The sequence below is a fragment of the Martes martes genome (assembly GCF_963455335.1).
Source record: "Martes martes genome assembly, chromosome: 14".
Classification (NCBI taxonomy): Eukaryota; Metazoa; Chordata; class Mammalia; order Carnivora; family Mustelidae; genus Martes; species Martes martes.
This window is the reverse complement of record NC_137902.1, coordinates 24498863-24513082: the sequence shown is the minus strand read 5'-3', so window position 1 is coordinate 24513082 and position 14220 is coordinate 24498863. Positions and strand designations below refer to the sequence as shown.

General features: G+C 35.8%; 1 protein-coding gene across 1 annotated transcript in view; it reads right to left on the bottom strand.

Moving 5' to 3' along the window:
• CFAP43 (cilia and flagella associated protein 43) overlaps positions 1–14220 on the bottom strand; it is a gene marked incomplete at both ends in the record, with an annotated part of 102198 nt that overhangs the window by 87314 nt on the left and 664 nt on the right. Inside the window, 4 exons of the mRNA XM_080822915.1 lie at positions 2728–2878; positions 5298–5465; positions 8421–8517; positions 13242–13495. Of these exons, the coding sequence (XP_080679041.1) occupies positions 2728–2878; positions 5298–5465; positions 8421–8517; positions 13242–13495 (670 nt within the window). The remainder of the gene's footprint in view (positions 1–2727; positions 2879–5297; positions 5466–8420; positions 8518–13241; positions 13496–14220) is intronic.

Below are 14220 nucleotides of genomic sequence, written 5' to 3'. Positions count from 1 at the left end.
AACAACCCAGGAGGATTAAACTGCTGCTGATTAATGACATTTTTGTGGTATCTAATTGAGATTTGACTCACAGGGAAGTTACTTACTGGATGCCATTATTTAAAAGTTTCTTGGGTTGTCTTGATGACATCTAACCTTAGACTATATATCACAAGGGGACAGACTCTTACATTGTGGCAACGGATTCAAAAATCTTTTTAAAAACACACATATCTGGTTCTCACACCAGTGGACATATGTTATGCAACAGAAGGTGAAGATTTAAAATTTGGACTTTTCTGGCTTTATAATGTCAAACTGGTATTGTGTTTGACTTTTCTTACTTTAAGATAAACATGGGATTATCTTTCTATTACTCTCTTTCATCAATAAATATGTTCTGGGCTATTTAAAAATGAAAGTGATACAATATGGATTATGTGAGCAGAAACAATAATTTTTAATCCTAAAAATTCTTAAACTTTTAAAAGAAAAATGTGCCAAGAGTATTTAAACATATTTCTTGATAACACCACCTTGCTTAGCTCTCTGGACTCATAAATCAAACATTTTGATCACTTAAAGACTGAACATGAAAAATTAGAATCCAACTTAATATTACTGCTTTAAAAAATGTAAGTATCCAAATATGCTTCAGCATATTCCAGTTTATAAAAGAAATTCCTATTTAGTGACTTCTGCTAAAAAACAAAAAGGTAGATGGAAAAAGAAAACTGTACACTTGAGATCAAATTCATTATCTTGGATCTAGTTTCTCCCCAGATAACATCTGCCTTTGATTTCTCCGATGCTACTGCTAGATACTGTTTCTCTTGCCTTAAATAAGTTGTGTAATGTGATGCAGGCCTATTTAAAGGTGTATAACATGCCTTTATAGTGTTAGCTAGGAGAGACATAATGGGAGTATTTAATGTTTGTAATTTTGTGAAGGTCCATAGCCTGTCAATTTTTAAGACTCTTATATGCATTAGTTTATTACTGATTTCTTAGCCATTGGTTGATACCCAGGTCACAAGAAATGTCATTCAAAGGAACAGAATCAAGACATTTGAGATCTATTTTTGGTTATGCTTTCACTAACTGTACAGACATTAATCAGTATTTTAGCCATTTTTCTCACCTTACTTATCTATAAGGTAGAAAAATAAATATTGGAAAAATTAATTTCTAATGTAAATGTAAACTATATGGCTTTATTAACATTTCCCATGTGATTTTAAAATGTAGAACTTTAGCATTAAATTTCTGTTTTCAGAAAAAAGTTAAAATGCACTGAGTACCAAAAATCCTAGGAAACAAAGATGTCTGTTTATTATGAGCATTTAAAAAATGGTTACTCCACGTTTAAGTATTTAAGGAAGGCATTTCATAGCATTTTTCAAATGACAAAGACGGATGACTGAATTTTACATATTTTAGGTGGGGTTAATCCTGTTGTGCAAAATGTGAGAGATGAGGGCGCCTACAGAAATCTATGGCAGAAGAAAAGATTCTAGATAGTTGAAAATGTGGGTTCCTAGGCATCAAATACTAAACATCGAAGCATTTTTTTCAAGTTGTAAACCTTGATGGCTGATCTATTTACTTTGCTGCCCCATTGTGGCTGAGTTTGGTTGTATTTCTAAGGCTGCGATTTGTGCTATTAAAAGGAATCAGTCATTTTCTGTATTAAAAAAGTGAACAATGATCATCCTTTAGAGCTTTAGAGGAAATACTAAGAGCATACACAACCTTATCTCTTGCCTCTCAGAAATTTTAAACAAATTAATTACCACACTGAGTTATTTTAAACATTTATGGCTTAATTCTCTGCAGTGGTCAAAATATTTGGGAGCTTCTACTTCCTTTATCCTTGGCTTAGAGTTTTAACACAAATATTAGCATAACATAAGTTCAAGAGGCTTAGCAGAATCAAGCTCCTGTTTCCCAAAGGACCTTCATGTGCTATCTCTGCTCCCTGCCTACCCCTTGCCCTGCACCTGCACCCCACTCCACCTCATTTACTGTGCTGCAGCCCCTACAGGTTTTCCTAGCTCCTCAAACCTACAGATTTATTTTCTTTCCCTCAGGGCCTTTGCAGATACAGCACCCTCTGCCTGACCACTCTTGACTTGTCTGTAGCACTGAGCTTCCTTGTCCTTTAAATCTTGATAAATATGTTGAATGAATGAGTGTATAGCTGTTAATAAACTCCCACTGAAACTTTCTTCCACTATTTTCCAAGGCCTTCTTCTCTCCTGGATTTTTTCCTACTTGTGTGTTTCTTGTCAGAGCTGTCTTCTAACTCTCGATTCTTGGCAAATCAGTTTCCTCTCTGGCTCTTTCCCCTGACACCCTTACTCTCCTTTCTATCATCCCTCTCCCCCTCCAGTGCTCCACTAACCCCTCTGTGGTAATGATTCTGCTAGCATCAGAGTCTCCAGTCCTACCTTCTCCATCCCAGCAATAGGTCTGCTTGCCCAATTTCCACCTGGCATCTATACCTGGATGCCCTCCCAGCACCCCAAATTCAATATGTACAAAACTGAAATCAGGTCTGGGCCCCTTCTTTCTGTTATCAGTGCCATTCTTCCAGTTAACCAAACTCAAAACTTCAAAGCCCTCATTTCTTGTCATCGCCAGGACTAATCTGTATTGAAAACCAGGATGATCCTCTCTATCCTGCATGTCTCATGGGATGGTTATGAGAATCAAATAAGCAAACAGGATGAGGTGCCAGGTAATTACCCTGAAAGTTTCTGCCTCTTCTCCTACTAGCCCAGCAATGGCTGACAGTGGGAGCACAGGTCCATAGATAAGATCTTTGGGCAATGAGGTGGGGAAAATTACATCTGTTTCATTACAAAATGACCCATCTTCCATAGGAAGTTTTACTGACCTTTAAAAAAAGAGAAATCAGAATAATCAGATTAACAAAAACGAGTCACTGATGTAACTACTACATATTGGTGATAAACAAGGTGGGGAGGTATTAAAACTTATAAAAAACAAGCAAACAAACCAGATAAACACCAAAGAATAGATATAAAAATATATATAACAAAAGGACAATAGTGCAGTTATAAATTAAGTACATAGGAATTTTCCAAAATTTTCATAGTTAAAATCTAAAGCAGGAATTATACATTCGAACACTGGCAGGACCAGGCAAATGAGCTGTGGCCAGGTGGGGGACTGTGGCAAATGGGAAAGTACGTTCCCTTCTATAGGTGGTATAGGTACCACTCAGTTCCAACTAAGAGGGTTTGTTGAGAATTCTGGTTCCAAAATTTCAAGAAACTATCATAATCTGGATATTTATGAGAAATCTCTCAAATATTAAAATTTGCAATTAGTTTAAATAAAAATCAATGTGAGCCAAAATAAACATATAGATCTTCCTAGGTTTATGATGGGGTTATGTCCCAATAAACCCAACATAAGTTGAAAATATCCTAAGTCAAATTGCATTTAATACCCCTAATCTACTAAACATGAACATCATAGCTTAGCCTGGCCTGTCATAAATGTGCTCAGAACACTTACTTTACTTGGCAAACTACTTTAGTTGCCAACTCACAGTTGGGCAAAATCATCTAATACAAAGCCTATTTCATTACAAAGTGGTGACCCCCTCAAGTAATTAATTGAACACTATAATGAAGGCAGAGAATGGTCGTCAGCGTGTAGGCTGTTTACCCTCCTGACCATGTGGCTGACTGGAAGCTGTGGCTGCCACCACTCAGCATCACCAGAGAATACTGTAACACATATCTTTAGCCTGGGAAAAGGTCAAAATTCAAAATTTGAAGTACAGTTTCTATTGAATGTGCATCACTTTGGCATCACCCTAAAGTCAAAAAATCTTAAGTGGAACCAACCTAAGTCAAAGATCATCTATATATGTAGGTTGTATTCAGCTACCTTTGCAACCTCTGTTATCAAGAATTCATTTTCTGGGCACCTGGATGGTGCAGTTAAGCATCCAACTCTTGGTTTTGGCACAGGTCCTGGTCTCAGGGTTGAGAGATCGAGCCCTGAGTCTGGCGCTGTGCTCAGTGTGGAGTCTGCTTAAGACTCTCTTCCTCTGCCTACCTCCCCATTCTATCTCCCTACCTCTGTCAAACAAATAAACAAATCTTAAAAAAAAAAAGAATCCATTTTCAAATATACCATATGTCTAATTTTAACTCATAATATGGTTATAAAGGGGTGTTTGAAAAATTCATGGCTTTATGCATTAAATTAAAAATTTCTTTGGTTATATCTTATGTATGATAAATAATTTTGAAAAATTATCATGTAAAAACAGTATCTATTATTCAAATTAAGGCTTGAGTGTTTTCTAATCCTGCTTGCTTTCTGAACAAGGACAATCCACTCACTTTGCCTCTCACTTTAGTTGCTTATAGAAAAATCACAACTCATCATTCAGAACTAGAGGAGAATATTTAAGGCAAGCAAAAGGAGAGAATGCCAAGATAAATTATTTGCCCACCTGGCAAGGATATGATAGAGACATTACTCATTTTATCAGTATCTCTGCCTAGAGACAGATTTGACTACTGGGTTCTTATAAAAAAGAAATTGAGACACAAAGAGTATTGAACACAAAGACGTGTCTTTTTTAGGGCTCTCCAGTTAAACAACTTTACATTTTTCTTAAGAAGGCAACTTTTCAAAAATTGCAATTTCAAGGATATACATGTCCAATATCAACTTAGTCTTTAACATAGTGGAATACATTGGGAATAGTAAGTTTAGAGGCGCCCTGAGTCTTTGAACTCTCCTTAACAAACACACCATTATCATCAATCACCACGGCACTGGTCATAAATTTTCTTTTTGACCCAGTGCTATTTAAACAGGTAACTCCCAGGACTCCACCATATGCAACTACCCTCTGTTTATAGATTATGTGGCTGAAGGAATAATATATGTTTTCCGTATCTAAAAGTTTATTTTTGAGATTACAACTGGGCATCAAAGTAATAGGATCAAAATTCATAACTGTCCTTTTTATAAATAGGCATGTTTTGAAATACCAAAAGCGAATAAAATTCTGGCAAATTAAACCATGTTGGGAAAAGCTTGAGAATGCCTTGAGATTTAAAAGAAACTCATTAAGAAATCAAGTCATAAAGAATCCTTGCAAAATGCAAACAACCACTCCATAATTATATATGTAGAAAGATGTTATAACTTAAGATGTTTAATATGTACATATAAAGTCAGTTAATTCATCGAATTGATGCAATAATATTACATGAATGCAAACTAAGATTTCCACTTTGCTGTGTAATAACTAAGTCTCTTACTTCGCTTTGAGATGATGCTCCTCGTTACATCTTTCAATGGTCCACACAGTCACTGCACTTGAACTTGATAAGCACAGCTGGCGCCAGTTCATAGGGTTAAAAGTCATCTGGCTTACATCCACACCAGGTTGTGACTTCTTGCACAAAATGACACCTGCTTCCCAGTTCCTTAGAGGGAAATGTTGTTTTGTAAAAAAAATAATTCACTTGAATATCACATCTTGAGAACATTTATCTAATTATTTGAAAAAAATCTTAATTCACAATACAATTTATTTAATCCATGGTGTTAAATATAAAATTTATTAATAATTATGCTTATCATTATACTGTACCTGTCTAAGAAAGCAAAATACCTACGTGTTTTAAAAATATTACTTTGTCTCAGGACGCCTGGGTGGCTCAGTTGGTTAAGTGGCTGCCTTCGGCTCAGGTCATGATCCCAGCGCCCTGGGATCGAGTCCCACATCAGGCCCCTTGCTCAGCGGGGAGCCTGCTTCTCCCTCTATCTCTGCCTGCCACTCTGCCTGCCACTCTGCCTATGCTCACTCTCTCTGACAAGTAAATAAATAAATAAAATCTTTAAAAAAAAATATTACTTTGTCTCAACTAATCTTTGACAGAGAAGGAAAGACTATCCAATGGAAAAAAACAGTCTCTTCAACAAATGGTGTTGGGAAAATTGGATAGCCACATGCAAAAGAATGAACCTGAACCATTTCCTTATACCATACATAAAAATAGACTCAAAATGGATGGAAGACCTAAATGTGAGAATCCATCAAAATCCCACAGGAGAACACAGGCAGCAATCTCTTTGACCTTGACCACAGAAACTTCTTGCTAGACATGTCTCCAAAGGCAAGGGAAACAAAGGCAAAGATGAACTATTGGAACTACATCAAGATAAAAAGGTTTTCCACAGCAAAGGAAACAGTTGACAAAACCAAAAGACAACTGAGAGGATGAGGGAATATATTTGCAAATGTCTTATCAGGTAAAGGGCTAGTATCCATGACCTATAAAGAACTTATCAAACTCAACACCCAAAGAACAAATAATTCAATCAAGAAATGGGCAGAAGACATGAACAGATATTTCTTCAAAGAAAACACACAAATAGCCAACAAACACATGAAAACATGCTCAACATCACTCAGCATCAGGGAAATATAAATCAAAAGCACAATGAGATACCACTTCACACTGGTCAGAATGGCTAAAAATAACAACTCAGGAAACAGGTGTTGGTGAGGATGTGGAGAAAGGGGAACCCTCTTACACTGTTGGTGGGAATGCAAACTTGTGCAGACACTCTGAAAAACAGTATGGCACTTCCTTAGGAAGTTAAAAATAGAACTACCCTATAACCCAGCAATTGCAACTTCTAGGTATTTGCCTTTCACAGCTAATCTCTGGTTGCCATCATTATGATCTCTTAATTAAATCTTCAAATCTGCCATTTCTTTTCTCTGACCTCATGGCATTTGCACATACCTTTTCTCTGCTTAGAATCTTCTTCCTTATCTTCACAGGTTGGTTCCCACTCATCCTTCGGGTACTATTATAGGTTGAATTGTGTCCCCCCCAGATTTATATGCTGATGTCCTAGCCTTCAGTACCTCAGAATGTGACTGTAATAGGGTCTTTACTAAGTTAAATGAGGTCATTTACTCCAGTAGGATGAGCATCCTTATAGAAAGGAAAGGGGAAATATGGAGACTGACCCATATACAAGGAAAACACCATGTAAACAGGAATACAGTTATTCACAAGCCAAGGAGAAAGGCCTAGAACATATTCTTCCTCATAGCCCTTGGAAGAAACCAGCTCTGCTTATACCTTGATATTAGACTTCAAGACTCCAGAACTGTGAGACAATAAATTTCTGTTGTTTTGTCCATTCAGTTTGTAGGACTTTGTTAATGACAGCCCCAGCAAACTAATCTATCCATCAATAGGTGAGTGGATAAATAAACTGTGGTATATTCATTCCATGAATAGGAAGGCATAAACTACTGATAAATACAGTAGCATAAGAGAATTTCAAAACAATTATGCTACATGAAGAAAGTAACTATGCAGCATAAAAGACAGACCAAAAAAAAAAAATCCATAATGGATGACTCCATGTATATAAAATTCCGGAAAATGCAAACAAATCCAGAGTGATAGAAAATACAACAATGGCTATTTGGAGGCAGGGGCTGAGGGATGGGGCAGGAATGGTGTAAGGGTGTGTGCGGAAGGGCCAATAAGGAAGGATCAGAAAGGGACACAAGGAAGCTTTGGAGTAACAGATATATTTATTATCTTGATTATGGTGATGGCTTCATGGGTGTGTACACAAGTCAAAACTTACCAAATGATATTCTTTACATATGAGCAGTTTTTTAATATGTCAGTTATACCTTGATGAAGCTGTTTTTTAGAAAAGAAACTGCATAAACTGAATATGGTTCTCTGAACCTAGATTATTATATTTTTGGATAAGAAATGCAGGTGTGTAAGGTATATCCTCAATCATTCCCAAAATGGTTTGTACTTCCCCTTAAAAGAAAAACTATCCCTCCCAAAGGAGTTTATATTATAGACAGAAGAGTGAGTACGGCTTTGAGGTTGGCCCTATGAAATGACCCAGCAAAGACCACAGATGTGTCTTATCCACAGGTATTTCCTATGCAGCTGGCAAATGTGGTGTAATGTTCCACTCTCTGAACATATAACTGTTCTAAAGTCTCTAAAAACAATTACTTCCAATTAAGCTCTAATAGAGAATACATCTTAATTTCATCATTAGTAGAAAACAGGCAAACCACTCAAAGCTACCATTTATTTGAAGGAAAGATGAAACTTTATGCCTTTATTATTCTTTACCCAACAAAGGAAATATTATAACACATCAACAAAAAGATGATAATTTTGCTCTCATATAGCTTTCGCCCTGCCAAATTTTATGACTCAAAGTAGCTACGTTATTCAACGTTCTGAACAGAATTTCTATTCCTTCCACTTTTCCCCCTCATTTCAGATTTTTCATATCTATGTCTTTTAATACAAACTAGAAGGACAAGACTAAAATGAAATCCAATGAAAGGAATTCTACAGCATGCTGTAACTTACCAAAGGGCCAGTTCAAATTCTGGGAGAGAGGAGTAACTAGCCAGGTAGGTGCCACAGTAACTGAATGAAAGTAAAGTGTAGTCTAGAAGAACATTGCCTAAAATATAAAATCCATTACAAGGATTTAATTACCGTATTTAGATTAACTAGTCTTACAGTTTATTTCCCTTATCTAATGGTTTTCACATAATTCAAAGGCATTTAGCTCTTAGAATAACAGATCTCCTAGCTGATTTCTGAGACTCTAAACAAAAACTAAGAGCAAAGTTAAGATTCTTTTTTTTTTAAAGACATTAGAGTTGCCTAGCTTGCTCAGCCAGTAGAGCCAGTAGAGCATGTGACTCTTGATCTTGGGGTTGTGAGCTCAAGCCCCATGTTGGGCATAGAGATTACCTTAAAAAAAAGAAAACATTTAAATATACTAAAATGAATTAAGACCATGAGGTCACTGTCCCTAGACTTTAATCAAAATTGAGCATACTGTACTGTGTATGTCCCACTGTGATTTGAAATGACCCAAGAATAATTATGTATTCCATAAATTTATGAAACATTATAATTAGAAAAGTTATTCAAACAACTTTAAATACTCTGGGGTGTTGTAATCATCCTAGCTTACTTCCTGATCTCTATACCTTGGGCCACAGCTGGCCCTTTGTTCAATATCTTCCAGTTCTTGGAACAGCTATAAAAAGTTCTCATTTGTTCCTGTAGTTGAAGACATGAAACCGAAATTTAAGCCTTAGTAACAACATGTTTAAAATGTGCATCATGAGGATGCTTCTGCCCTCCTGCATATGAGGATCTAATTTCCTCTCTATCTGCTGGTCTTCAGTGTGATTCCATAGGTACCAGCTCTGTCTTCTCCTATGTCTGTCTTTTGACATTCGTGTCTCTTGTTATTCTCTGTATTTTTAATGGTTGTTTCCTGCTTTTTTGCCCTTCTCACTTTAACTGACTATAATAAAATGCTGAACTTCATCATTGATTGAATTCATTTAGCATAGTCTGATCAACATAGAAAACTTGTATTTATTGAGCATTCAGTGCAAAAATAAAAAATTGTTCTATGGGATAGAGGCCTCAATAGAATAATTTTCTATCCTTCCTATAGACATTTCATCTCATGACTGAATATTATTTTTTATTATTTTCAATTCTAAAAAATACATAGTATTTGAATAATAAAATAATTCTTTACAAGAAAATATATCCTCTGTAATCTCACTACGAAATTTGGTAAATTTCTGGTATTTTCTTCTGTGTTTACCTGTAAATATACATTTTTTCTTTAAATATAACTGAAAAAAGTTGCTTTTTATAACTGTAACAGTCATGGATTAAATATTATACACAACGATTCATTTAAAAGCCTTGGGTCATACAGTGTTACTCCTATTTATGTTATATTGAGCATTTTATCATTAATAATTCTTCAAAAATGTGATTTCTAATGTTTATATTATACTCTTTTATGAGATATTTTAACTAATTTAACCATATTCATATTACTGGAGATGTAGAAGTTCCTAATCTTTTGCTATTATGAGAGTGCTATTAACTCCAGCACATACAAATCTTTGACTATATTTCTGATTTCCTTAAAGTTGAATTCTAGTTCCTCAGCTGAGTTTAACTGGGTCAAATATGGTAATATTTACTTCCCAGGAAGATCATATCAATTATTCCCACTTTGGACGGATGGGCTAAATGGGTGATGGGTATTAAGGAGGGCACTTGTGATGAGCACTAGGTGTTACATGTAAGTGATGAATTATTAAATTCTACTCCTGAAACCAAAGTACACTGTATGTTAACTAACTTGAATTTAAATAAAAACTTGGACGAAAAGAAATTATTTCCCCCTTCAGCAAGAAAGTGTGCTACCAATTTCACTGCACTCTGCCTAGCAGTTATCAGCTTTCAAAAATCATGATCTTGGGGCGCCTGGGTGGCTCAGTAGGTTAAAGCCTCCGCCTTTGGCTCGGGTCATGATCTCGGGTCCTGGGATCAAGCCCCAAATCGGGCTCTCTGCTCAGCAGGGAGCCTGCTTCCTCCTCTCTCTCTGCCTGCTTGTGATCCCTCTCTCTGTCAAATAAATAAATAAAATCTTTTTTAAAAAATCGTGATCTTGATAAGCAGAAAAACTTCATCTTGGCTCAAACATTAAGTTTTTAAGTAAATATTCAGAGAGAATTTTTTGATATTAGAATATTTTTGATATATAGTTTTGTGGTTTGGGCAGTTACTTTCTCCATTGTTCTAATGGGATGTCTGGTTTTTTTCTTATTGTTTCATAAACACTCTGAAAATACTTGATCATATTTGTCCCAAATATCTTCCTCAGTTTATTTTTTGCCCATTAATTTTTCAAGGTATTTTTGATGTTCTTAAGTTTTAAATTGACATGTAATCAGTCAGTTTTTCTATTTTTAATTTTTTCCTTTGTGTGAAAGGTTCTTCCCCATCCTGAAATCATTTCAATATTCTACCATACTTTCTGCTTCTCAAATGGGTTTGCTGTTTATATTGAACTCTTATTTTTGTCTGATATATGTTTTTATGTACAGTATAACATGAATATCCAACTTGATACTTTTGTTCAAATAATTTTTTAAAGGTTTATTTATTTATTTAAGTAATCACTACACCCACAGTGGGAATCAAACTGATGACTCCAAGATTAAGAATCGGATGTTCCATCGACTGAGCCAGCCAGGCGCCCCTCAAATAGTTTATTTTTAAGATTTTATTTATTTATTTGACTGACAGAGATCACAAGTAGGCAAAGAGGCAGACAGAGAGAGAAGGGGAAGCAGACTCCCCGCTGAGCAGAGTCCGATGCGGGGCTCCATCCCAAGACCCCGAGATCATGACCTGAGCTGGAGGCAGAGGCTTAACCCACTGAGCCACCCAAGCACCCCCAGTTTTCTTAACATCAATGTTAAATTGTTAAATAATCTATATTATCTATTTTGGGGAGGAGGGGAGAATATACTTAGCTTTTATATATTCAAGCCCATGCCCTGTCTTCAACTCTTCCACTGATGTGGTGACCTCTGCACCACCACCACACTTTTAATCACTATAGAATAATATTAAAAGGACCCTGTCTTACCATCATTCTCTTTTCAATTACTCCTGTTCTCTACTTTTTGTTCTTCTAGATGAACTTTGGTATCATTTAAGTCCTCCTTGCTCTCTAAAACATGATAAACTTAGGAATTATTTTCTGTGAAGAACTATATATTAGGCTTCCCATCCAGGAATATATCTGTATATACTTAAATATTTTAAATCAATGATATTCTTGTAGTTTTCTTCACTGAGGTCACTCACATTTCTTCCTGAATCATTTCTAAGTATTTAAATTATCTACTTGTGGGGGTACTTTGAAACCAGCATCTTAATAGCATTCTTTTATTAGTCCTTGTAGACTGTTGCATTACCCATAATCTCCTTTTCCATAGCTGTACTTTTTCTGTTCCATATTTTATTGCATTGGCTAGAAATTTCAGGTTGATACTAAATAATTGTGGTAACAATAGGTATCCTTGATGACTTAGTCATCATTTTATTGTGAATACCTTTAGAGTTTCATTATTTAATATAAGTGTTGGCTACTGGTTTGAATTAACTTTTAATTGCTTGGACAGGGCTACAGTCAAATAAGCAAAATGTTAAAGAATGAAGAGTAATTACAGTCCATCTGGACAGTTACCAACATATGAACATATGAATATATGCCTTAAAAGTTATTTTAGGGGCGCCTCAGTGGCGCAGTTGGTTAAGCAACTGCCTTCGGCTCAGTTCATGATCCTGGAGTCCTGGGATCGAGTCCCACATCGGGCTCCCTGCTCAGCAGGGAGTCTGCTTCTCCCTCTGACCTCTCCCCTCTCATGCTTTCTCTCTCAAATAAATGAGTAAAATCTTAAAAAAAAAAAAAGTTGTTTTAATATGTTGAGAACACAAATTTCCCCACAGATGTTATAAATTATATGTAAACTCCCCGGCTTAATCCAAAGACTTATTTGACCCATAAGGCTTATTAAATAACCAAGACCAGCCTCAAGCTCTCCTGAGCTTTCTACCCATGATGTGTTAAATGAGGGAATCATTAGATGGAAACTGCAGTATGTGCAGTAGCCCATTGTGGGTCAGCTGTATCCATGAATAAGTCAATAATAATAAATGGCGGGTAATAATGATTGACATATATGTGTGTGTGTGTCACACTGACATATCAATTATATATGTGTCAACATGACATATAATTGATATATCAAATATATATGTAACCTATATATTTATACATAATTTCATTTATCACCAAAGCCTTAACAGTAGATCCTACCATTATCCCCACACCTAAGGAAATTGAGGCTCAGAGACTTTAGAACTTATATGGTATCAGTTTACTTGGATTTTCAATGAATCATCAGAAAAGAAAAAAAAAGTATTCTGAAAAAGCACTAAACTGCATTTAGTGCTATAATAGTCTTCTAGCCCCGTGCTTCCTCACCCAGGGAATCTTGTTAAAATGCAGATTCTGATTCACTAGGCCTGGGTGAGAGCCTTTCTGCACGTATAACAGGCATCCCAGGTGACGCCAATGTTGAAGGAAGAGACCAAAGACTTTGAGTGGCAAGGCAGTAGCCCACTTAATTAAATTCTCTCTGATCAGCCTGATACCTTCTTTAAAAGTGTGTATTATGAAAAACAAAAGTAAGCATAAAACACCCTTCTTTCATTTATGAGAACTAGATTTCATCACATAACAAAATCCTTCAGTTATGGCAGATGAAGAGTCTTGCAGGTTACCTTTTAATTTGTTCCTTCTGGTCAATCCAGGAAAGTTGTATATGTAGATGATAGGTTTGAGCCTCCGGTCAGAAAAAGCCACAACTTCATAAGGAACATTAGTTGCCACGACACCCACAACTCCATCCATACACTGTAGTACAGTCTTTTTCTTGGTTTCAATATTAATAAATATTACAAAATTCCCACAAGGATAGCAGATGGTGCTGTTGTTGATAAAATGAACATTCTGCTTAGGGAATCCTTGGACCCATCTTTGGGGGGAAAAAAATGTCACCATCAACAGAATACATTTCCAATACTTTTTTTTTTTTAAAAACAAAGTAAACAAAAAGGCATCAAAATATTTGAAACACATCTATTCTATTCTCACACACTTTCTGCCCAAAACCATCTCTAAGATAAAAGAACACACATGCTGGCTGTGAGACCACTTTGAATCCAGGCACTACAGAAATTTAGTCTTAGGTCTTCACAGCCTTCTTCAGAGAAATTTTTCAGTGAAGCAAATCCTCTGGTCAAACCTGAGAAAGTCTCAGAAGGATTTCTGGGGTGTTGAATACTTGGAAAAGAAAAAGTAAAAACCACAGAGAGAGAAAAGATCTTGATATAATAGAAAACAGCGTGTATCCCGGGCCATTCTATTATCTTTAGTTTTGATTTTAAACATAACTTTAAAAAAAAAAAAAAAACTTTGAATGGGGCAGCTTGCTTTGGGGTTGTGAGCCAAGCAGAAAAACTGTTTCTTTACCAAGATGAAGGGTGTATGCTGTTATTTCAGATCTAAAAATACAGATAAATGTAGAAAATAAATGGAATCAAGTCAACACGAGTAAAAAGGTTAGGACACAAAAGGAACGCATTTTTAAGAAAGAAATGTGTGGTGGGTGTATGCTTCGGAAGGAAAGTCTGATTCTACTTTTATTTAATATTAAATTTATGCTTCAAGATGGTGGGGAAGGAAAGAAAGGGACACTCG